The sequence below is a fragment of the Toxorhynchites rutilus genome, chromosome 2 (assembly GCF_029784135.1).
Source record: "Toxorhynchites rutilus septentrionalis strain SRP chromosome 2, ASM2978413v1, whole genome shotgun sequence".
Classification (NCBI taxonomy): Eukaryota; Metazoa; Arthropoda; class Insecta; order Diptera; family Culicidae; genus Toxorhynchites; species Toxorhynchites rutilus.
This window is the reverse complement of record NC_073745.1, coordinates 166,374,947-166,398,072: the sequence shown is the minus strand read 5'-3', so window position 1 is coordinate 166,398,072 and position 23,126 is coordinate 166,374,947. Positions and strand designations below refer to the sequence as shown.

At 41.0% G+C, this 23,126-nt stretch overlaps 1 protein-coding gene and 1 pseudogene across 1 annotated transcript; both read left to right on the top strand.

Moving 5' to 3' along the window:
• Positions 1–82: 82 nt before the first annotated feature.
• LOC129769007 (uncharacterized) lies at positions 83–3,639 on the top strand. Its single transcript, XM_055771012.1, has 2 exons — positions 83–689; positions 3,365–3,639. The coding sequence occupies exons 1-2, from the start codon at positions 427–429 to the stop codon at positions 3,489–3,491; spliced, it is 390 nt and encodes a 129-aa protein (XP_055626987.1). The 5' UTR covers positions 83–426; the 3' UTR covers positions 3,492–3,639.
• Positions 3,640–9,167: 5,528 nt separating this feature from the next.
• On the top strand, positions 9,168–22,145 carry LOC129766343 (DNA damage-binding protein 1-like; annotated as a pseudogene).
• Positions 22,146–23,126: the final 981 nt, after the last annotated feature.

The window sequence follows — 23,126 nt, the reverse complement described above, 5'->3', positions numbered from 1 at the left end:
TCTTTTTAATGACAGGTGACAAAACCAGTGCTACAAGTGGTGACAGCGGTGGGATCCAGAAACCAGTGCTACAAGTGGTGACAGCGGTGGGATGCTGTCCAAGTGGGGACAGCAGCCCACCCATCGTGGTGTTTACAAAGTGTTGATTTCCTTGAAGGTAATCTGGGAATCGAACAGAATCCCTAGTTGAGAAAATGTGCGTGGACAGAGATTGTAGTGAAAGAAGAAGAAAATCGAAAAAATATGAATCAGCATAATGCGGTACAAGAAGTGATGTTCGAAAATGAACATATCGTAGTGAAAAAAAATCTGGGAAATTATTAGTACAGTTGAGCCAAGTAAAACCCTCCCCCTGTAGTAGTGATCTCCAAAGAAGAAAATTCCGGTAATGAATCGCTTGTTTCGGATCGATCGAACAATAAGGATATGCTGTCGAGCATATACAGCAAAGTGGAAAACATGTTGAAGAAAAATGACTCCCGCACGGAGTCGGTTGGAGAAGTTCATTTGGTTGAGCCATCGTTGTCTGCTGAGAAGTTTGATTCACGATCGATGTTTTCGCTGGACTGGGGCTCCGAGACGTTCATTTACGTCGAATCGAATGTGGCATCAGACATCTTGAGGGATGTTATAGAAGTGAACTCCGGTTCTGGAATTCCTCTTTGCATTTATGTACAATATCAACGAAGGTAAGCACATATTTTATAATGAAAGATTGATTAAGTGAGAGAGCGGAAAAAAATGTTAGAACTAACCATATGTGGAAACACGATAAACAAAACTTTGCAAATCGTTGGGTGAAATTGAGGGAAAAAAAACATGGATACATAAAAAGAAATTTTATTATAAATGTTAGACTACTGTAAACCAAAAAAAAAATACTTTTTTTTTTTGACGACTGCAAAACCTAATTTCATTGTAACAATTTAGGACAACAGCGAGAAATTGAATAGGACCAATTATTTTTTTTTCCACTCAAAACAACCAAATTTTAAAAAGTAGAACAAAAAAAAGCTTTTTCCAAATGAATTCACATCAACTGTTGGAAGGAGAATCAATTTTTAAATCAACTAGAATATTTTGAGAATAAGTACGATAAAATGTATGTGAAGGGAAACTATGTACCTAAAAGAAAGTTGTACAATCTAATTCTTGCGTTGAAACAGTATATCTTGATAAACCCCTAAGTAATCAATAATATTATGCATATTTGGATTAGTTTGTATCGTTATCATTTTGTAAGGATAAATGCTTCTATAAACTGTTGATTTTAATCAACGGTTTTACTTCTGCTTAATTGAGTTATTCGACCCACCAGAGAAAAGTCTCGAGAAACACAAATAAAAATTATTAATTAATAATATTCCATCAGTTCTGTAAGCACTGATTATTCTGTTTGGGAAAACACAATCATGTCTCCCATACTTTAGTTGTATGAACTGGGTAATATGGGGAAAGTACTTATCGAATTAAAAAAATGCGTGATTCTTTCTTTCACACACGCTTTGAAGTGGGATTTTTTTAGAAAAATGAAGATATTGAATCGTATATGTCTACAGCCAATTAATAACGAGAATGAGTCCATCAATCGCTAAAATAGCTTTTGAATGTACCGAAGGGCTGGAAGGTCAGGAATGAATTCCTGTAAGGGCATGTATGAATCGATATTTACATAAAAGTTCACGAGAAACTAGAAATGTGGGATATACCGATGATAGCAATTAATTAAATAAAACGAAATGAAGATGATATTGACGAATGATAAAGAAAAATAAAACGAAGTAGCGCTACGAAAGCGAAGAAGAATCATGGGAGATGAATTTACCTCCAACAATAAAGATATAAATAAAGAAAACTAAATATTGAAGAAGATGAAAGATTAAAGATTAAAAGAATATGAAGATGATGATGATGAAGATGATGAGAGGGAGATATATTCAGCAAGAATGATGAAAATAAACATATTGCACCAAGAAAATTTTTAATGAAGCTGTGAAAGCTCATCAATAATGATCGATAAGACTTTTGGGGAAGCTTTAAGGAGATATGACCATTTTTTGTTCCCATTTAGAATTGGGGGATTACAGAGTTGAAGGAATTTAATTTTTAATTACAACCGGAAATAAAGAACAGTAACTGAAACCACATTTTTTACGATATTTTGTACAAAAACAAAAAATTAACCCAAATTTTCGTTTTTTTTGTGACAAGTCGAGCTTATACAGAAGAAGATAAATGACAAATGAAAAATAACAAGAATTTATAAATGTGGGATTCTAACAACACTTAAATTCAATAGTTGCATACTAGTTCATAGCAACTAGAAATGTGTAATCTAAAATAAAAGAAAAAAAAAAGTAGTATCAAAATGTTTGATGATAAAACATTAAAAAACAAATGAAACATTTTTTTTTGCAAGGGAACAAAACAATTATAATGAAAAGAAAATTAGGGAGATGTATAAAACTGAAAAGCAAAAGGTCAAGAAAAGAAAAGCATACAACCGAATAGGTATTTACTAACAACAAACAAAGAAGACAAGGCAAAATAAAATATATATATAAAAAGGTTTATGGGATATGAATTTTTGACAGCTATTTTATAACAATTAATGCGTTCATCAATTTGGCATTATTATGCAGAACAATTTTGAATGAACCGAAGAGCTTAAGGGACGATTAAGAGGGGAAATTATGGCAGAAAAAAAGGAAATAACAAGCCAAATAACTTTTGAGTCTACAGTCAATGATATAACAATAAATGTGTTCTCCAATCGTTAGCAATTAACTTTTGAGTTAACCGAAGAGCTGGCACTGGACTCATTCTAAAGTGGGAAATACAACAGACGAGTAAACAGAGTAAAAACAAAAAGAAGAAGAATAAAGAAGAAAAAAGTAAGAGATAATAAAGAAAAATTGAAGAATAATCGATTATATAGAAAAAAGATTGTAAGAGACAAGCAAGACAATATAAAAAAAAAAGATGAAGGGTTATGATACTAAATGAAGAAAAAAAAACCAAGGGTGGAAATGAATAAAAGAAGAATCTATTTGTTGGGGAGTACAAAAATAAATGTAAAGAGAAAAAAAGAGAAAATCGAAGGTAACTTGATAAAGAATAATATATAATAGGAATGGGAGTAATGGAATACAAAAAAAAAAATAAATACATGAACATGGAAAAAATATCAAAGAATAATTAAAATCGAAGAATAGAGCAGAAAAGAGGAGAGGAAAATAAGGGGACTGAAGATGTAATGTTATGCAGAATTGCGGAGAAAAATAGTAATTTATTTCTTTTTTCTTTTCTTTTCCGAGTTTTTTTTTGTTTCGCGAGTTTTTCTATCCACAGAGTTTATTTACAGGTATTCGAATGCGGAACGACAGAATGGACAAGGAGTCATGACACGGAATGAACGCGCTAGAGTGATAGAGATGCAAGAATGGAAGGAGAGGAAGACCGTACAACCGAAACCTCAACCTGGTCAATAAAAGGGGAGGCACACACACCTGTAAGATTTTATGATTTTATGAAAAACAGAGCAAGCGGTGTGTCGAGACGAAGTTCAGTACGGCTGAGCAATTCATTCGCGAGTGGGGCACGCGAATCAGCACCAGTGGAGGCCACAGTACTACAACCCCCTGAGCCGGAAGACCCACAGCCAGATTAACAACTACTACGCGATCTGGTCTTCCACTACGACGAGGCGATCTCACAGTTCCGCGACACAGACCCATTGTCGCGCCCCAGGATCCCGAAGTAGCAGCATTCCCGCAGGCTGACAAGTGCAGTAAAGCTCATGAACGAGCACGTTCTTCCGCTGCACTTGGTTGATGCTGAGAACATGGAGGAGCTGCAACTGAAAGTTTACTGTGCTGCTGTGGCGACCGCCAAAAGTTTAGGATACCGTATTAGGCCAAGAGGCGGACTGCTCCAACATCTCCGTGAAAGGCGTGAGCCTCCATGGCGAAGGAGATTGGAGCAACGGATCCTAAACAAGCGCGCCGCAATTGGAAGACTGATGGCGTACAAAAGAGGCAGCAGATCGGCGAAATTATGTCGCCAAGTTGCTGTGATCGTGCGGCCTACTGAACTTCGCCAGCTGGGAGCTCACCAGCTGACGGAAAAACTCGACACACTGGTACAGCAATTGAGCGTCTTAACTAAACGGCTGAAACGTTACTCTGACTCTGCAAAGCGCCAGGAACAAAATCGGATGTTCAGAGATAACGAAAAAGCGTTCTACGACCACATTAGCGACGAGAAGCCCGACTACCGCGAAGGTTTGCCAGATATTAGCGATGTGACGAACTTCTGGGCTGGTATTTGGGAGACCCCAGTACAACATCGCGACGGGCAAATGTGGTTAAGACGGGAGGAGGAGAGTTGTGGTGAAATTGGAGAGATGCCAGCTATCATCGTCGAAGAGAACGATGTCCGCGAAGCCTCGCGGTACCTGAGGAACTGGGCAGCACCGGGCCCCGATGGTGTTCAGAGCTTCTGGCACAAGAAGCTGACCGTCGCACATCAAAAGATAGCTGAGTGCTTCAACAAGGTGCTACGTGACCCACACAACCTCCCTGAATTCGCCACCCGTAGCGTCACATTCCTTCTCCCGAAAGACAGCAACACATTGAACCCATCAAAGTACAGGCCGATAACGTGCCTATCGAGTCTGTACAAGATATTAAGCAGCATCATAACCGCCAAAGTTTCTGCCCACAGAAAGGATGCAGAAAAACAGGAAGTGGGTTATATCTATCGTATAACCGCAAGGGTGACGTAGGACTATCGTTGATTTAGAGATCATTTGTTTGAAGTTGAATCAAAATCCATTCTTAATGAATGAATAAATGCATATTTGGGGAACTTCGAAAACGAGAGCGTTACGTTGGAGGCACAAGGTTTTATGCATCCAATATAGGATACGAAAAACCTTGTTCTGAAGAATAATCTTCAAAAGCTAACCTGCTAACTGTACTTCATTAACAAATCACAAACCCAAATGTATTATATGGATATTTTATGGATAGAAAATATTAAAATAAACTATTTCGCTTGAATGTAATTTTCAATTCCAAGGGGAACTGGCAGATTATTTTCCAGCAATGATTAGATATTTCCACATTTTCCTCGATACTGGAAGCCCACCAGTGGTTAATACTAATTCGATAACCACCTGTTAATAGTACTTGATTGAAAAATATTTGGTCACAGTGTAACATGGATAGAAAACGTTCAAATAAACTCTTTCACATGAATGTATTTTTGAATTCCCAGAGGAACTGGCAGATTATTTTCCAGCAATGATTAGATCTTTCCGGAACTTTCTCGATGCTGAATGGCATCCAAACGGAAAGAATTCTGCGCGTGTATGTGTCGATCCTTCGCCGCCACCTCCTCCAGGACGTTAGGCAACGATGTTGTCTTGTCGATGTCCTCACGAAAAATTAATGTGTCTCACCACCAGAACATCGCTAAAGTATGCTTTTTGTGTGTGATTGAATCGAGAGAAGGAGTGGTTTACGATGGTAATTTGGAAGGCAAACTAGAGGGGAATGAACTCTCTGAGCTCGGAACTTTCGGCGACTGAGCAATAATCGATTGCGGGCGCATACAATATTGGATACGGAAATATCTTACTGATGGGTGATATCTTACTTGCGATTGATTGAAAAATCACAAAACCAAATGTATTTGGTCACAGTGTTACATGGATAGAAAACATTAAAATAAACTCTTTCACATGAATGTATTTTTAAATTCCCAGAGGAACTAGCAGATTATTTTCCAGCAATGATTAGATATTTCCACATTTTCCTCGATACTGGAAGCCCACCAGTGGTTAATACTAACTCGATAACCACCTGTTAATAGTACTTGATTGAAACATATTTGGTCACAGTGTTACATGGATAGAAAACATTCAAATAAACTCTTTCACATGAATGTATTTTTAAATTCCCAGAGGAACTGACAGATTATTTTCCAGAAATGATTAGATCTTTCCGGAACTTTTTCTATGCTGAATGGCATCCAAACGGAAAGAATTCCGCGCGTGTATGTGTATGTAGCGATGTCTTCCCGGGGAACCGTTTGTGGCATCACTCTCCTCCTGATGGATTCCCTTCTAGCCTAGGGTGCACAAACAGGCTCTTGGTGACACCGTTCATCCGCGCTTTCATGATAAACGGAGAGCTTCACCACAACAGCGACAACATGCTCCAATCGCTGTTCAATTAGAACTGAGTGGATTTCCGAGCGGCGCTCGCTTATATACCGATTGGTGATTTCAATAGCCTGTTTTGAAAGCAATTTTAAGACTATTGAAACAAATTTTTGGATCAAAAAGTAACAAATATAGAACGCGTAGACATTTTATCTTTCGAATGAAGTGTTTATCATACCATTTCGTTCAGTTGTTTAGGAGCTATTAACGCTCAAAATCTCGGTCTCCGGCGTAACGCTTTCGTTTTCGAAACTTTGATTTTACACCCTAGTATAGAAATGAAAGACGTAGTCCTACGTCAAAAATACGCATGGCTGCAAAGACCAGGCCATCATCGACGCAGCCATAGTCGGCCAGGCGGTTTATAACCAGCGGAACCTAAGCATGGCGTATGTCGATTACAGGAAGGCTTATGACTCCATACCTCACTCGTTTCTCGTCCGGGTATTGGAGCTCTACAAAATTGATCCCGTCGTCGTTAGGTTCCTGCAGCATGCGATGAGGCAGTGGAGCACGTCTCTGCACCTTAGTGATGGGGAAAATGTGTTGCAGTCTAGAACGCTGCAGATAAAGAGGGGGATATTCCAAGGCGACTCTTTCAGCCCGCTTTGGTTTTGTCTGGCACTGAACCCCCTCAGCAGGACGCTCAATAGAAACGGTCACGGCTATAAAATAAGGTATGGCGACGGCGCCCACGAAGAAGTGACCCATACCTTTTACATGGACGATCTCAAGGTCGTCAGCGTCTAGGTGTAGCTATCCGGGTTGTCGAAGAAATAAGCAGGGACATCTGTATGGAGTTCGGCCTCGACAAGTGTCGCTGTGTCCACCTGCTGAAAGGACAACTTACCGAATCCGGAGGCTACGAGGTCTATGAGGCGAGTTTATAAGAGACATGGTTCGTGGCGAATCCTATAAATATCTTGGATTCCGACAGCTCACCGGGATTCGCCACTCCGACATCAAGACGGAGCTGCGAGACAAGTTCTTGAGTCGAGTGAACTGTGTCCTGAGGACTTTCCTCAACGCGGGGAACAAGGTACGCGCGATCAACACATTCGCGGTTCCCCTGCTGACCTTCAGTTTTGGTGTAGTCAAATGGAGCAAAACTGACCTAGAGGACCTTGAGAGGAGGATGAGGAAAGCATTCAAAAAGGCCGGAATGCACCATCCTCAATCGGCACTGGAGAGAGTTTCACTACCACGCAAAGAAGGGGGACTTGGAATCGTCGACATTTCTGCACTGTGTGTTGCCCAGGTACGACAACTGCGCGAGTACTTCGCAGAACGCGCCAACCAAAACGCGCTATACCGGGCTGTCTGCGCCGCTGACAGAGGATACAGCGCTCTGCACTTGGCGCAAGCGGAGTACCAACTAAACTGCAATCTGCAGACAGTGGAGGAGAAGATTGCAGCTTGGAAGCAGAAGGCAGTGCATGGTGCCCACCCCCATCAACTGGACCGGCCACACGTCGACAAGGCCGCATCTAATTTGTGGCTAACGCGTGGTGAACTCTCTTCAGTAGTAGAAGCCGACATGATAGCCATCCAGGACAGGATAATGCCGACGAGAAACTGCAGGCGGTACGTTTGGCATCAAGACGTTGATGACATTTGCCGGATGTGCCATCAACCAGGTGAAAACATAGAGCACATTATGGGAGGCTGTTCCGTTTTGGCCAACGCAGCCTACACCGAGCGCCACAACAACTTGGCCCGTATTGTTCATCGACAACTGGCGCTCCAATGTGCTCTACTGGAAGACAACGTACCAAACTACCGGTACCTGCCTGCACCTGTCCTGGAAAATGACCGTTTCAAGCTGTACTGGGATCGCACTGTTCTGACCGACCTCTCGATCCACCACAACCGCCCAGATATAATGGTTTACGACAAGAGCGACCGCAAAGTCACCATCATCGATGTCGCTATTCCACTGAACCAGAATCTGGAGGAGACCCACGGTCGCAAAATCTGCAAGTACCGACCATTGGCCGTGGAGCTCAAGGAACTGTGGGGGCTAAGGGAGGTCCCAAGAATTATTCCAGTCGTTCTCTCTGGAACTGGAATTATCCCGAAGACACTTCTGGAAGCGCTAAAGGTGTTGAACATCGAGAAGGAATTGGCCGGCATCCAAAAGTCGGTCATCCTTAGCACCTGCGCGATTGTCCGACAATTCCTCGGTTAGGACTAAAACAGCACGAGCATGCAGATACGTGCATTCCGCAGAGCCTAGTCCCCCTTTGGCATTCAGAAGCCCGGGGGCAGGTGAAAATTCTGGCTAGGTTCGCCTAGTTAAGAAGTGAGATAAGTCTGCCAAAAAAAAGATTAAACTCAGATCTAATTTACAAGGGTCATGTGTGGAAGAGAACATTCTATTCAAATATATCATTTTAGAAAAAAAAAGAATATAAGAGGAATACCCAAACTAGCGAGTCAAGGTCAAAACTCAGCATACCGCTGAAAAGGGGAGAAGTGATTCGGCATCCCAGCCGGATAGTCACAGGAAGGAAGAGGACGACGAGTCATGCGGAAGGTCAATGATCGAAGGTGTCGGGTACTGTAAGATGATGGAGAAGAAAACAACAATAAGCATTCGGTAATGCAAAGGTTGACGCAATAAGACTACAACTACCTCCATAACGATTCACATGATACTAAAATGAGGATCGAAGTTGAACTAGAAGAGATGACATAACATTATATTGAAAGTTAAGATTGCTGCCGATATACCTAAACTTCAGTATGATTGAAGAAAAAGCTGGAGAAGGAAAGGATGCAACCCAATGGGGCAAAAATGGTGACATGGAATAAAATGAACGCAAACACTACAACCGAGAATAAAATCAAATAAAACTTTATGAGTCGGTTGAACTATTGGGCCGTTGGAATGTTCAGGGAAGGACCGCAAATACACGTATCTGGTGGAGAAAGAAGGATGAGACTGCGCAACGCGGAAGAAGACAAGCAGCAACCCACACCTAGTATCAGAGACCAACCAATTGATGAGTCACAACGGAAGACGGGAGCAGCTGAGGAACGAGAGGAACGACTGTATGAATTGATATAAAGAACCATAAATTCCTATATTCCTGTTTTAACAAATGTTTTAATTAAAAGGAAAAAAAAAGTGATGTAAACAGTAAGCCAATATTTTTTTTTGTTGTTTTGTTGTTGTTGAAAACTCTTCAAGTTTCCCCTAAAACTCATTGAGTAGGGGGAGATGTAGCGCCCTTATTTAATTTATAAGTCCCGCTTATGTCGAACCGGCCCCACTTTAGTTTTGTTTATTCGTCAAATTTCCAGGGGCAAGTTCAACATAGCGGTTTTGATTGTACAACAGGGGTTCGCGCAGAGTCAGCATCACGGAAACCCTGTGCGAACGATTCTAGCGCGACCGGAAAAATTTTATGTTAGTAAATAAGAAATTGTGATTGTTCAACATAGCGGTTTGGTTATACAACAGGGGTTCGCACAGAGTCAGCACCACGGAAACGTGTGCGTACGATTCTAGCGCGACCCGAAAAATTAAGTTAGTAAATAAGAAATTGTCATTGTAAACATAAGATGAATTAAAAAAGTACTGAGCCAGTCGGGCCAGTGGTAGTATGCTTAGTATGCTGGATAATATTATACTGCGTTTGTCTTTTTAATGACAGGTGACAAAACCAGTGCTACAAGTGGTGACAGCGGTGGGATCCAGAAACCAGTGGTACATTAGGATTGAATTATATTTTAACAGATTGAAATAAATAAGTTTATTGACCCAAAAAATCTTTTATCTTTATTTATAAAACAAGGTTTATCCCACGTACGTATAACATATCATCACAGGAGAACGACTGATCAGATCTGCGTCGTCTATATATCGTTGAGATTGTCTCCACCCAAATTAGAATGATAAAATACTTTGGAAAATATTAAAGCTAAATAGAAAAAAGGCACAGGAGGGTTGTGTCCGAGACACGACCGAATAGTTGACGTAGGATTCCGTTAAGCTATCTGTTAATTTTGGATATGTTGGAAAAATTACATAGGTAAACTCCGTTTTGTTTGGTTGTTCGGTATTGTTTGTTCACTCTACAACTGTTTACCGAGTGATGATGATAGAAGGATGGTAAACAGTTCTGGATGGTGTGTATCAGATGCCGAAGTGGAACGAGATATGATGAAAATTACTAACTTTTCAATTTTCACTTCCAAAATGTTACTTAATCTCACTAATTCAGATGTTCCACTACTATATTCTGTACTAAATTTACTCATCTTTCAAATGAAGGCGACAGAATTGGCTTACGTCTAGTACTTTTCAGTGTAGAGCCAGTTTAAGGCAACAGAGTCCGAAACAAAACAAAATGTTCTATAGCTCAGTCATTGTTGAAATTCGAACATACACGTAGAAGGATCTTTTCATCAAATATGATCATCTATCATCTCCTGAGAGATTCTGGGGAAAAAATATTCATGTGAAAAAGGTGTTTTCTGGCTTTAGGGGGATTAATCAAAAATTAAATTCTTCTTTCATTTTCAATAAACCAAAAATATATGCATAAAAAACGAATAAAAAAACTTTTTTTTCGTATATAATCGAATCCACACTGTATAAGATAATTACCAATACCGTACACAATTATCAATTTTTCTCATCAGTTAAAACTTGTTACTTTAATATAGACTTTAATTTTTCTCGTAGTATAAACTTCCCTTGGGTGAAAATGAACACAACAAAACAGACAGCTTAAAACGAACGACCCGTTCTCGGGCGGGAACACACCTCGTATCACTCATCTTACATGCAATATAAAAATGTCCCCGACTTGCATATATTTGCCATGCCGAGTTCACCCGGGTACCTTGGTTTTAATATCTCTGTTAGGGAACACTTTTCGGTGGGAACAAAAGCTCCCCCTACTTTCATGTATTTGCAATGTTGTTTTCCCCCAGGCACCTTGGTTTAGATGTCTCTGTTAGGGAACATATTTCGGTGGGAGCAGAAGCTCCCCCTTCTTTTATGTATTTTCAATGCCGATTTCCTCCAGGTTGCTTGGTTTTAATGTCTCTGATAGGGAACCGACGCATGTGTCGTCAATTTCGACCAATCAAAAGAGAGTATTTCCGATAGGAAAGGGGTTGAGATTTTTCAATTGTTCGATAGTTAGTTTCATGACATACATTATTTTCATCAATATAAAAAATTGTTATGGAGTGCCGAAATCGATTGACGCAAAAAAATCATCAATCCATCATGAAACGACTGAGTAATAAGCGTTTGAAATTGGACAATTTTCACGATGTGCTCGATTTTCGATTTTCAATTTGTACCCCAATATGTTCCCGAAAGACGTAATCCTACGTCAAAATGAAAAATCGACTATGCATGTTTTGCAGTGAAAATTATTCATCAGATAAATTTTATAGATCGTAATGATAATATACTGTGAATATCGTAATGACCCGGAAGAGTATCTGGTGGTTATCTCCTATTTAACAAGGTTCACCATGCACAGGGAGACGATGGCTCGGTATGGCTTACCTCACTTGTTCTGGTGGCGAAACTGGGCCCCAATACAACGGATGTCAACAAACGTTGCTTCGAGCAGTGTTCCCGAATACATCGTCAAACAGCTAACAGAGGGGGAATGATATCAATTATGTCAAGCCTCATGTACACCTTACATTCTCCCTCTTCTCCAGAAAAAAAATAGCAGTTCTTATTTAAAATGCATCGTTTTCAATTTTCAACCAGTTAACATTCACTCAGCACTCATGGGAATTAATGCAAAATTGAAATAATTATCAGTTTTGAGTTCATTGTCAACAGTTAGGTTTTTTTCTGGTTTTTTTTTTTTTTTATTTGTTGTTTTTTTTTCCCAAAATATATATTTTTATCAAGGCTCCTATGGCGTTAGCCTGACGGGGCGGGAGTTCAATATTTTAACAGTTTTTTTTATTATCTATGTTAGTAATATGTAACCGATTACTCGCGGTCGGCTCGAGGTTAGTATTACAAGTGTTCTCGTAATTGGGATGTTGCTGTCTCCAATGCTCTGTACGTGTGCCCGACACGGGATACTTCCTATTTGGATGCAGCTGACCATTAATCAGCAATGCCCCCCTAGTATGTACCCCATATCTAGCGTGGTGCGTCTTCTCGACTCGAGGAATCCAGGATAGAATGGTCACTAACCGGCGCAATCATCAGCTCGTGTAGAGTTGTCATGAGCGGTACAACCTTTGGCTCTTGTTGAATCATCAGTGAACTGCACAACCTTTGGCCCGTGTATCTGTAAAGAGTGTGTGTATGTATTGCCGCGACTAAGTAAAAGTTTATCGATCGGATAGGAGGGATATAAAACGGGGACACAACGAAGGAAACATCATTAAACGTTGACATCGGCGTTTCTGAGGAACAGGTATAGATGAAGCAGAAGATCAGGATCACGGCTACCTAAGATATCCCGGACGGGGATATCCGATTGTCTGCCTTTTGCTCTCAGTGCTCTAGAGAGCTGAGAGCGAGCAGCATGGAACCGGATACACGACCAGACAATATGCTCGATGTCGTGGTAGCCATCGCCACAATCACAAAGATTGTTTGCTGCGAGCCCAATGCGATAGAGATGCGCGTTTAGGTTGTAGTGATTGGACATGAGCCGAGATATCACGCGAATGAAATCACGACCTACATTCAATCCCTTAAACCAAGCACTCGTCGAAACCTTAGGGATAATCGTGTGTAACCAACGACCGAACTCATCTTCACTCCACATACGCTGCCAACTAACGAGTGTGTCCTGACGAGGAATGTGAAAATATTCATTATAGGCAATTTGCCTTTCAAAAAGTGTGCCTTCTGAAGCGCCCACCTTAGCTAGCGAGTCCGCTTTCTCATTCCCCGGAAGGTAATCTTGAATAATTTTTCGACCAAAACACTCAATAGATGTCTTATTCTTGTTAGGAAATAAGATGAGCGTTTATCAACTTTCATTGAGCGGATTGCCTCTATTGAGCTGAGACTGTCTGAAAAAATAAAATAATGGTCGATGGGCAGTGTTTCAATGATCCCTAGAGCATAGTATATCGCACCCATTTCTGCGACATACACGGAACAAGGATCTTTGAGTTTGAAAGAGGCACTGGAATTTTCATTGAAGATGCCGAAGCCAGTGGACCCGTTTATGTATGAACCGTCAGTAAAGAACATTTTATCAGATCCAACTTTCCCATATTTTTCCGAAAATATCGACGGAATAACATTGGAGCGTAGGTGATCTGGTATTCCATGGATTTTTTGTCGCATGGACAGATCAAAAATGACAGAGGAATTGCAAAAGTATGGGAAGCAAACTTGGTTGGAGATGCCTGGTAAAGGGTGCACGTCGTGGGTAGGTACTCATGGTATAAAGACATAAAACTTGACTGAGGAGTCAGTTGTAGTAGATTTTCGAAGTTATCAATCACCAATGGATTCATGATCTTGCAACGGATGAGAAATCTGTAGGATAATTCTGTGAACCGAAGAGTAAGCGGGGGTACTCCTGCCAAAACTTCGAGACTCATCGTATGTGTCGAATGCAAACACCCCATGGCTATACGCAAGCAACGATATTGTATCCTCTCCAGCTTGAGAATATGAATCCTGGCAGCTGATCGCAAGCAAAAACTGCCATATTCTAACACTGACAATATCGTTGTTTTGTACAACTGAATGAGGTCTCCTGGATGGGCACCCCACCATGTTCCGGTTATTGTTTGGAGAAAATTGATTCTTTGCTGGCATTTCTGTTTGTGTGTCTCCCCCAGGTACAGGTTCTTCCTAGAAAAAACGACCATTTCAGTTTTCTCCGTAGAGAATTCGATACCCAGCTTGAGGGCCCACGTGAACAGATTGTTCATGGTATCTTGCAACGACTTTTGCAGAGCGACGGGATTAGTACCCGTGATGGAAATAACTCCATCGTCTGCAAGTTGTCTCAGCGTGCAGTCTCTAGTTAGACAATCATCCATATCATTGACGTAAAAACTGTACAAGAGGGGGCTTAGGCAGGAGCCTTGCGGTAGGCCCATAAAACTGCAACGAGAAGATTTTGAGTTGCCATGAGAGAAATTCATGTGCTTTTCTGACAGTAAATTGTACAGGAAATTATTCAGAATTGGTGAAAGTCCACGATTATGAAGCTTCTCTGAGAGAATTTCCATGGAAACTGAATCAAATGCACCTTTGATATCCAGGAAAATAGAAGCCATTTGTTCTTTGCGAGCAAATGCGATTTGGATTTCAGAAGATAGCAGCGCGAGACAATCATTCGTCCCTTTACCTCGGCGGAAGCCAAACTGCGTATTTGACAGCAAATTGTTCGTTTCGACCCACTTGTCCAAACGAAGTAGAATCATTTTCTCTAACAATTTGCGAATACAGGATAACATTGCAATCGGCCTATACGAGTTGTGATCGCAAGCCGGCTTGTTGGGTTTCCGTATGGCTATCACTCTCACTTGTCTCCAGTCATGCGGGACAATATTCAGCTCCAGAAACTTGTTAAACAAGTTCAGCAAACGCTGTTTTGCCAAGTCGGGAAGATTCTTCAAAATGTTGAATTTAATCTTGTCCGACCCCGGAGCTGAATTGTTACATGAGAGGAGGGCAATTGAGAATTCTACCATCGAAAAATTCTCATAATCGCATTCGAGCGGAATATCGCGTACGACGCTCTGTGCAGGAACAGAATCGGGACAAACCTTCCTTGCAAATTTGAAAATCCAACGGTCAGAGTATTCCTCACTTTCATTGGTATGGTTCCAGCCACGCATTCTCCTAGCCGTATTCCAAAGAGTACTCATAGCGCTCTCCCTTGACAAACCATTGACGAATTTCCGCCAATATCCACGCTTTTTTGCTTTAATCAGACCTTTTAGTTTGGCTTCTAGAGCTTGGTACTTTCGAAACCATTCCACTAATCCAGTTTTCCTGAATTTTTTGAAAGCGGATGATTTTTCAAGGTAGACCTTTGAACACTCCCTGTCCCACCAAAGTGATGGAGGACGACGTCGGAAAGTGGTAGCCGGTACACGTTTCTTTTGAGCTTGAAGTGCGCTTTCGTAAATTAAACTTGATATAAAGTTATACTCTTCAAGGGGAGGAAGTTCATGCATCGAAATGATTGCTTCAGATATTAATTCCGCAAATTTTCTCCAGTCAATATTCTTCGTGAGGTCATACGCAACATCGACTGACTCACTAGATTTTGATTCATTGGCGATCGATAAAATTATTGGTAGGTGATCACTACCGTGGGGATCTTGGATTACCTTCCATGTGCAATCCAGGGATAATGAAGAAGAGCAGAGAGATATGTCTAGCATGCTTGCCCTTGCAGGAGGGTTGGCTATCCTAGTTGCTTCCCCAGTATTTAAAACTGTCATGTTGAAGTTGTCGCACAGATCATAAATCAACGTGGCTCGGTTGTCATCGTAGAGTGACCCCCATGCTGTTCCATGGAAGTTGAAGTCACCTAAGATTAACCGCGGCTCCGGCAATGCCTCGATAATATCAAAGAACTGATGGCGGCCTATCGTAGTCCTGGGAGGAATATATATCGAAGCAATGCAGAGTTCTTTGCCATTGATTTGTATCTGGCAAGCGACAACTTCAATGCCTGTAATCGATGGGATAGTGACTCTATAGAAGGAGTGACGTTTTTTGATCCCCAATAGTACGCCACCAAACGAGTCGTTACGATCGAGGCGAATAATGTTGAAATCGTGAAAATTCAGCTCGTCGGCTGAACAAAGCCATGTTTCACAGAGAGAAAATACATCACAGTTAGAACTGTGAACTAAAAATTTAAATTGGTCTAGTTTAGGGATGATGCTTCAGCAATTCCACTGTATGACAGTGGTCAAATCCCTGACCTCTTGCGCTGAATTAGACATCGAGGGAAATGAACGCTGCTAAAAAGCCACATTTTTCTTTCAAAAATGTTCTCACAACCGGAAGCAAACATAATACTATGCTTTTAAGAGGATCATTTATATTTAAAGCATTTAAAATGTTATCCACAAGGTCTGAAAGCGCAAGCAGGCCAGGTAGTGGCTGTTGCTTCGACCGCGAAAATGGAACAGACGTGTTCGTTGTTGTTCCGGGAAGTGCTGAGGACCCCTGGTTGGTAGCATGACCACGTAAACTGGGAGGTACTTGCTTCGGCCTATTCTCAGCACGTTCAGTTCGAGGCTTCATTCCAACTTGGGAAGTTTCGGTATTCTTTCTGGGGAGTGATGGAAAAGAAGTAATTTTTCTTTTCCTGATGGCACCCTGCGATGTACCGGAACATCCGGCATTGGGAGCGTCAGCAACAGGCTCGTCGTTCTGCAGAATGGAGTAGGGATTGTCCTGTGTCGTTGGCACGGAACTCTTAAGCATTTCTGCAAAAGTCCGCTTGGAACATTCCTTTAAGGAACGCTTGAGTTTTTCCCCTCGTTGTATGTACACCGGGCATTGAGTAAAATCATGAGGAGTCCCGCCGCAATGAAGACACTTGTGCTCTTACGCGCAAGGATTCTCATCATGGCTCTCTCCACAATCTGCGCAACGTTTTTTATTGCAACAATAGGCGGCCGTGTGACCGAGTTGCATACATTTGTTGCATTTCATTACCCGGGGTACAAACAACCGAACAGGTAAACGAAGTGCCCCTATTGCAACGTAATTTGGAAGGGCGGAACCCTCAAAAGTCACACGAAAAGAGTTTGTCCGATTGAGAATTCTTTTGTCATTTTTATATGACACAGATTTCAGTCGATCGCATGCAAGAATCCTCACAGTTTTTAGTGTGGAGTTCTTGAAGCGACCGACACCATCGATTATCTCTTTTCGGGTCAAACCCTTTTCGGTTATTACGCCGTCTATTTCAACGTTGCAACAGGGTACGTATACACGATACTCAATCGCAAAGAGGTCGCAGCGCGTTATTTTGTTCGCTTGGGTCCTGCTTGAGACGACAACTCGTAGTTTGTCTGGCCCCATCCGTGTAATCTCGGTAACGTCAGAAAATTTTTTAGTTAGTTCCTTCGAGATGCGAATGACATTGAGAGGTTTGGATTTTCGTCTAGAGTACACAATGAATGGGCCTTTGGAGCCTTCAGGGTATTCTTTAGGACGAAAAATCCTGTTTCTCGTCGATTTCCTCATCTTCGGAACTATCAACTTCGTAAACAGAATTTTCTACCTCAATTTCTGCTTCATCCTCCTGCTCTTCAGGAGGAGGTTCGGTATCAGAAATATTCAATTGTGTCAACGGGGGGTCCTTTCCGCCCTCAGCCATATCAGAAAAATCGGCCAACTGTTCGATATGAACAGAATATAATGATTATCAAAATGAATAAGTAAAAAAATATATTTTAAGGTTATGCTGGGGATAATATTTATATCAATTTATTTTATTTATATAAATTATAAAATGAAAATAAGTTCCAATAAAATTTCAACGGTAATGAAACCAAGGAAAAATAGACACCCCTAATTCCAACGTTTGCCGATTTGGTTAACACACAGATGAACAATGGTGTAAATCGAGCACAGATGGTAGAAGGAATGATGGGAGGACAAAAGAAAAATAAACTTATACTTGCCGTTGCTGTGTGGCGTGTGTGATGAATCTGTCTGAATTGTATCCTCAGCGTCTCGGTCGCGCACCACTTTGAGCTTCGCTCTACTCGCAAGCGCAACCGATGAAAAAAAACACAGTCTAATTCAATGTGGAAAAAAACACCTTTGTTGGATCGTTTCGAAAACTTGTCCGATCTACTTGCGAGTTGTCGAACGAAATGAAATGTTGTTGATAGAATATGGCGTCTAAACTTAGCATCAAGAATTACACTTCATAGTATCACTGAACCTGTATGTCCTTTATGTAACCTTTATGTTGCCTCCTTATCGATGAAGCCCCTGTATTTTTACTAATTACATTTGCACCCGTAACAAATATATGTACAACTAGCTTTACCCTGTCACATTTGCGAGTTTTTGAACCATACACAAACGAACAAAAAAAAATTTATATAAAGATAGATAGATACAATAATGCTAATGTTTTTCATACAAGACCAATCTAACGTTCGTTAAATTGGGACAATTGTCATACACTCAGGAAGAAATGATTTATTTTTCAAACATCAATAATATTTTTTTCAGTGTTTGATTCAGTCTTGTGTGCCTAGGTGGCCAATTTAATTTAATATTATGAGCAAGGCGCCTAGAAGTATATCCTAAGGTGGGCTAACTTGCTAAAACCACTCTTCAGCCATCTTGGAAGTCTACTGTGTTTTGTTTGTAAACGCTAGTGCCGAAGCTCGCTCCTGATCAGTCTGTCTCTTTCACGCTTCAAGCAAATAATTTCCCTTCTGCTTTTTTCCGTACTGTTTTCATATACCGCTCCCCTAACCAAATTAGTGTCGAAACGGCATCACCTAGTACCATAGACCCGTCTTGATTATGAGTAGTTGCCGTAAATAATGCTAGGTGGCATGATGTGCTTTGACAGCTGGAGGATTTTGTTTACGGAAATTGGAATGGAAGAAACATTTTGCAGCCGAGAAAGGTTTAACCAGAGAAGATAAGTGGAACTTGAGAGAAAAAAGTGGCAACGATTTGTGGCAAGAAAATGTAAACAGTGAAAAAATTGACAGATGATTTACGCTCTAAAAATTGAACATAATGTTAAGATGTCTCTAAAAGGGTGGGAGACATCATATATATAAGGTGGGAGGTTCGTATATACACCCTTAGGCTAAGGTTACTTTGGATAGGAGTACGCACGAAAATTTGATTGTACGAATAGAAACAAACAATTTTGTTCGATAGAAGCTGACGAATACGAACGAAGCAAGGGGGAAGCAATGTAACCACACCAATACAACTCAATGTGGTTGTTTAGCTTCACTATTGCATACAATTCGTACGACCACTTTTCTGCATCCAGTGTCACCGCCGCCTTATTCTCATTTACGGCCGTATCCGTATATTGATTCGTCGGATACGATACGTCGTCAAAGAAAAAGCTATCCTCATTTATACTTATGACAGACATACAGCTGTACTTGCGTTGTACTTCGAAAATTGTATGTCTGTCACCATGTACAGCGCTAGAGACATGCAAGCAACTCGGTACAATCGCTGTACCTGTACCGACCTGTTTTACCGCTGTACATGGCTACAGTTGTACTGTGCGCAGCGCCATAGACGGTTAGTGGTGGGTAGCATGAACAAGCAGAATCAAATCACTTGATAAACGTTCTTTTCATTGACTTTCTTTTAAGTTAATAACTCAGATTGGAAACTTTTTTGTTGTGTTTGATAGTTTAGACACTAAATAAAAACCTTTTTCATTGAAATATGTGGTGGAAATTGGAAAAATATCTGATTGTCAGTTTGACATACGGTACAATGTACAACCAAAGTATGTCTGTCATGGTACGATGGTACCTGTACAACGCTGTACACGTACAACGCAAGTACAGCTGTATGTCTGTACCTGGTATTACGGCCGTATTTCTGTGTACTAGATTCATTTTGGTAAACTGTTTTATCGACATCGGTGAAAGATGTTTTTTTATTTTTTCACTTCTGTTTTGTTTTCATTTGAGATTCCTACATTGGGTACAGTTTTTGTCTGGAAAAAACGAAAATTTCCGGTTTTCTGAGTGATCCGCAGACATTTTACTGTGCGAATATCGATGGCCAAATTATTCAGGTTACTCCATAACAGCACGATTGATCCAATGTGACAACGAATCGGTGATATGTGAATGGAATCCGCCGGAAGATAAGTGCATTAGTGTAGTCGCGTGAAATTCATGTCAGCTTGCGTGTGTAACTGCATGCGACATTCATTATATCGAAATTGAAGCAGGCAAGTCGGAGCACAAGAGGTATGAAACGGCCTATTGTACATGTTCACAATAATAACATTCTTTTCCCTCAGCACTGTCACATTCAGTCTTGAACGAAAGCTCCAGCCGTTCGGAACCATTCGGCAGCGGTTTTCTCAAATGTCAACCTGAAGGAAATAAATCATATGTGCTCACTTAATGCCGGAGCGTATCAGGACAGTTAGGCTCTTGCAACCGAATATTCAGTTATTCTTGGTACAATTAATGAAATTCAAAAGTTACACATTCGAACGGTACAAATGGGACCAGGAAGCTTCTCAATAGTTTGGTGTTATAACGGTGCGAATGGATCTTCAGGACTCGAGTGGTCTGACTCCTTCGAGACAGAGCGCGTCAACTCAGACGACAAATGTAACTTACTCGAGCAACATGGCACTGCTTAAGCCAGGAGCCAGTAGTGCCGAGTTTGGTCAAGAAGTTGAAATTGTTTCCTTCGTTGTGTCCCCGTTTCATATCCCTCCTATCCGATCGATAAACTTTTACTTAGTCGCGGCAATACATACACACACTCTTTACAGACACACGGGCCAAAGGTTGTGCAGTCCACTGATCATTCAACAAGAGCCAAAGGTTGTACCGCTCATGACAACTCTACACGAACTGATGATTGCGCCGGCTAGAGACCATTCTATCCTGGATTCCTCGAGTCGAGAAAGACGCACCACGCTAGATATGAGGTACAGACTAGGGGGGCGTTGCTGATTAATGGTCAGCTGCATCCCAATAGGAAGTATCCCGTGTCGGGCACACGTACAGAGCATTGGAGACAGCAACATCCCAATTACGAAAACACTTGTAATACTAACCTCGAGCCAACCGCGAGTAATCGGTTACATATTACTAACATAGATAATAAGAAAAATTGTATTGAACTCCCGGCCCCGTGAGGCTAACGCCATATGAGCCTTTATAAAAATATATATTTTGGAAAAAAAAAACAAAAAAAAAGAAGTTGAAATTCACAATCTACTTATCATCGATCAGAATACGTTCGAGTTGCTACATGCACATCAATTCATGCAAACGGAGTATACTATATCACTGACTTCGGCGAAGTTGGGTAACGACTAGAATACTTATTGCATCGTCGGCACAGCACTGGTACATCAAGCGGAACCGGAACTCAAAGTAAGAAGGATTATCATCTATCACTACGCGGATGGAGCCCTCACTCAAGTTAGCGAGAAGGGAATCAAGGGCGCGTGCTATTCTCTCATTGAGTTTAACCGTCGTGTATTAGCTAGCATCAATTCAACTGTACGATTGTATGAGTGGACTGATGATAAGAATTTGCGACTTGAATGTAACCATTTCAATAACGTGTTGGCATATATTGTAAAACCAAGGGTAAACAAAATTAATGCAATCACTTGGATTCCTCAGAGTATAGAGTATATGGTTTTTTTTACAGGCGACTTCATTTTGGTGGGTGATTTGATGCGATCTGTCACGCTGGAGGTAATTTTGAGGAGATCGCTCGCGACTATTAACCAAATTGGATGACAGTGATTTCCTCGGGCGGATAACAGAACAATCTATTTGTTTGCCTAAAAGATGGCTAAGTAGGATTTCCGTAGCTCTGTTTATAATACGAACAGTTTTTGTTTTTATTTGAAGGGCCGCAGCAACGGACGACGAACGATAGCAAGTACCAAAGGTTGCTCAATGCGATCTCGGTGATATGTTGAATGTATTCCACCACGGTTCGCTCGTGATGCAAAACTTTGGTGAGCGAACGACGGCGACAACGGGTTGTGTGCTATTTGGCATAGTCAGCGATGCAATTTGTCTGGTCACACAAATACCACTCGATTATTATGAATTATGAATTTCTTCGAATATTACAGGGAAATTTGACTGACACAATCAAATCTGTTGAAAATTGCAGACCGACGTGGATGGAACTAAGAAGGAAGCGGCCGTACATGATATAATCAAGATTATAGAAGACCTAACATGGATAAATCAGGATGTCCAGTGTTGATCATTATTATTGAATGGATGCTATCAGTTGTTTTCTGGTTGACAAAACGAGAAGTTTTTTTGCAACACGTGTGTATCCGCCCCATTCGACGACTAGTAAGCTATTGGCATTAAAAAAATCCCTGCTATGCAACCGCCGTCCGGTAGCAGTAGATGACTCTATGTGTAAAAATTTGCAGCAAGGTTCCGTCGCAATTACGAGTTCAGCAACCGGAACCAACATGTTACTGTGAAAAACTTCATAAGTGCAGATGAACAACGACACCAAGATACATATGTCATAATGGGTGTCGGCAGGACATACCTCTCGCCTGGGCACAATCGAACTTTGTGGATTCGATGAAGATACTTCAATCAAGGCCTCGCCAATCGATTAGTCGCCGAATGCTCATAAAAAAACAACGTTGAGAATGCAACTGATCCACCACAAATGCAACAACAGCACAAACCAACCCAACAGCCGCGTTATCCATTCCAACGTGAGCTTTAGTTCCATACCCAATCCATAATGCAGAACGCTTTACTCCTTAAAAAACTGCAGAATCAACGCAAGGCGCTTTGTGATCAGAACAGTCGAATTGCTGCCGCTACCGCTGTGATTAACAACGGTGAACCAAATACAGTTGTGCAGCAATTCGTACAATCGATTCGTCTAAACATGCAACGAAGTTTTGACGTAGGACTACTCTAGGACTACTCTAACCGGAAGAAATAGGGGGTGAAATGGAAATCTAGGCACTGAACAAGTAGGAAAAAATGCAAGATTTGGAACGCTTATAACTCGAGCATTTCTCAATAGATCGCAAAGGTTTTTGCATCAATTGATAGGAAATATATCTACGCATCTATCATAACGAATAACATTTCATTTTTCTTGAGATAAATAATTGAATAATTGTGAAATATCAAGCATTCTCAAAATTCACTATGTGCCCATTTTTGATTGGTCCATTTTGTGCTCCTCAAA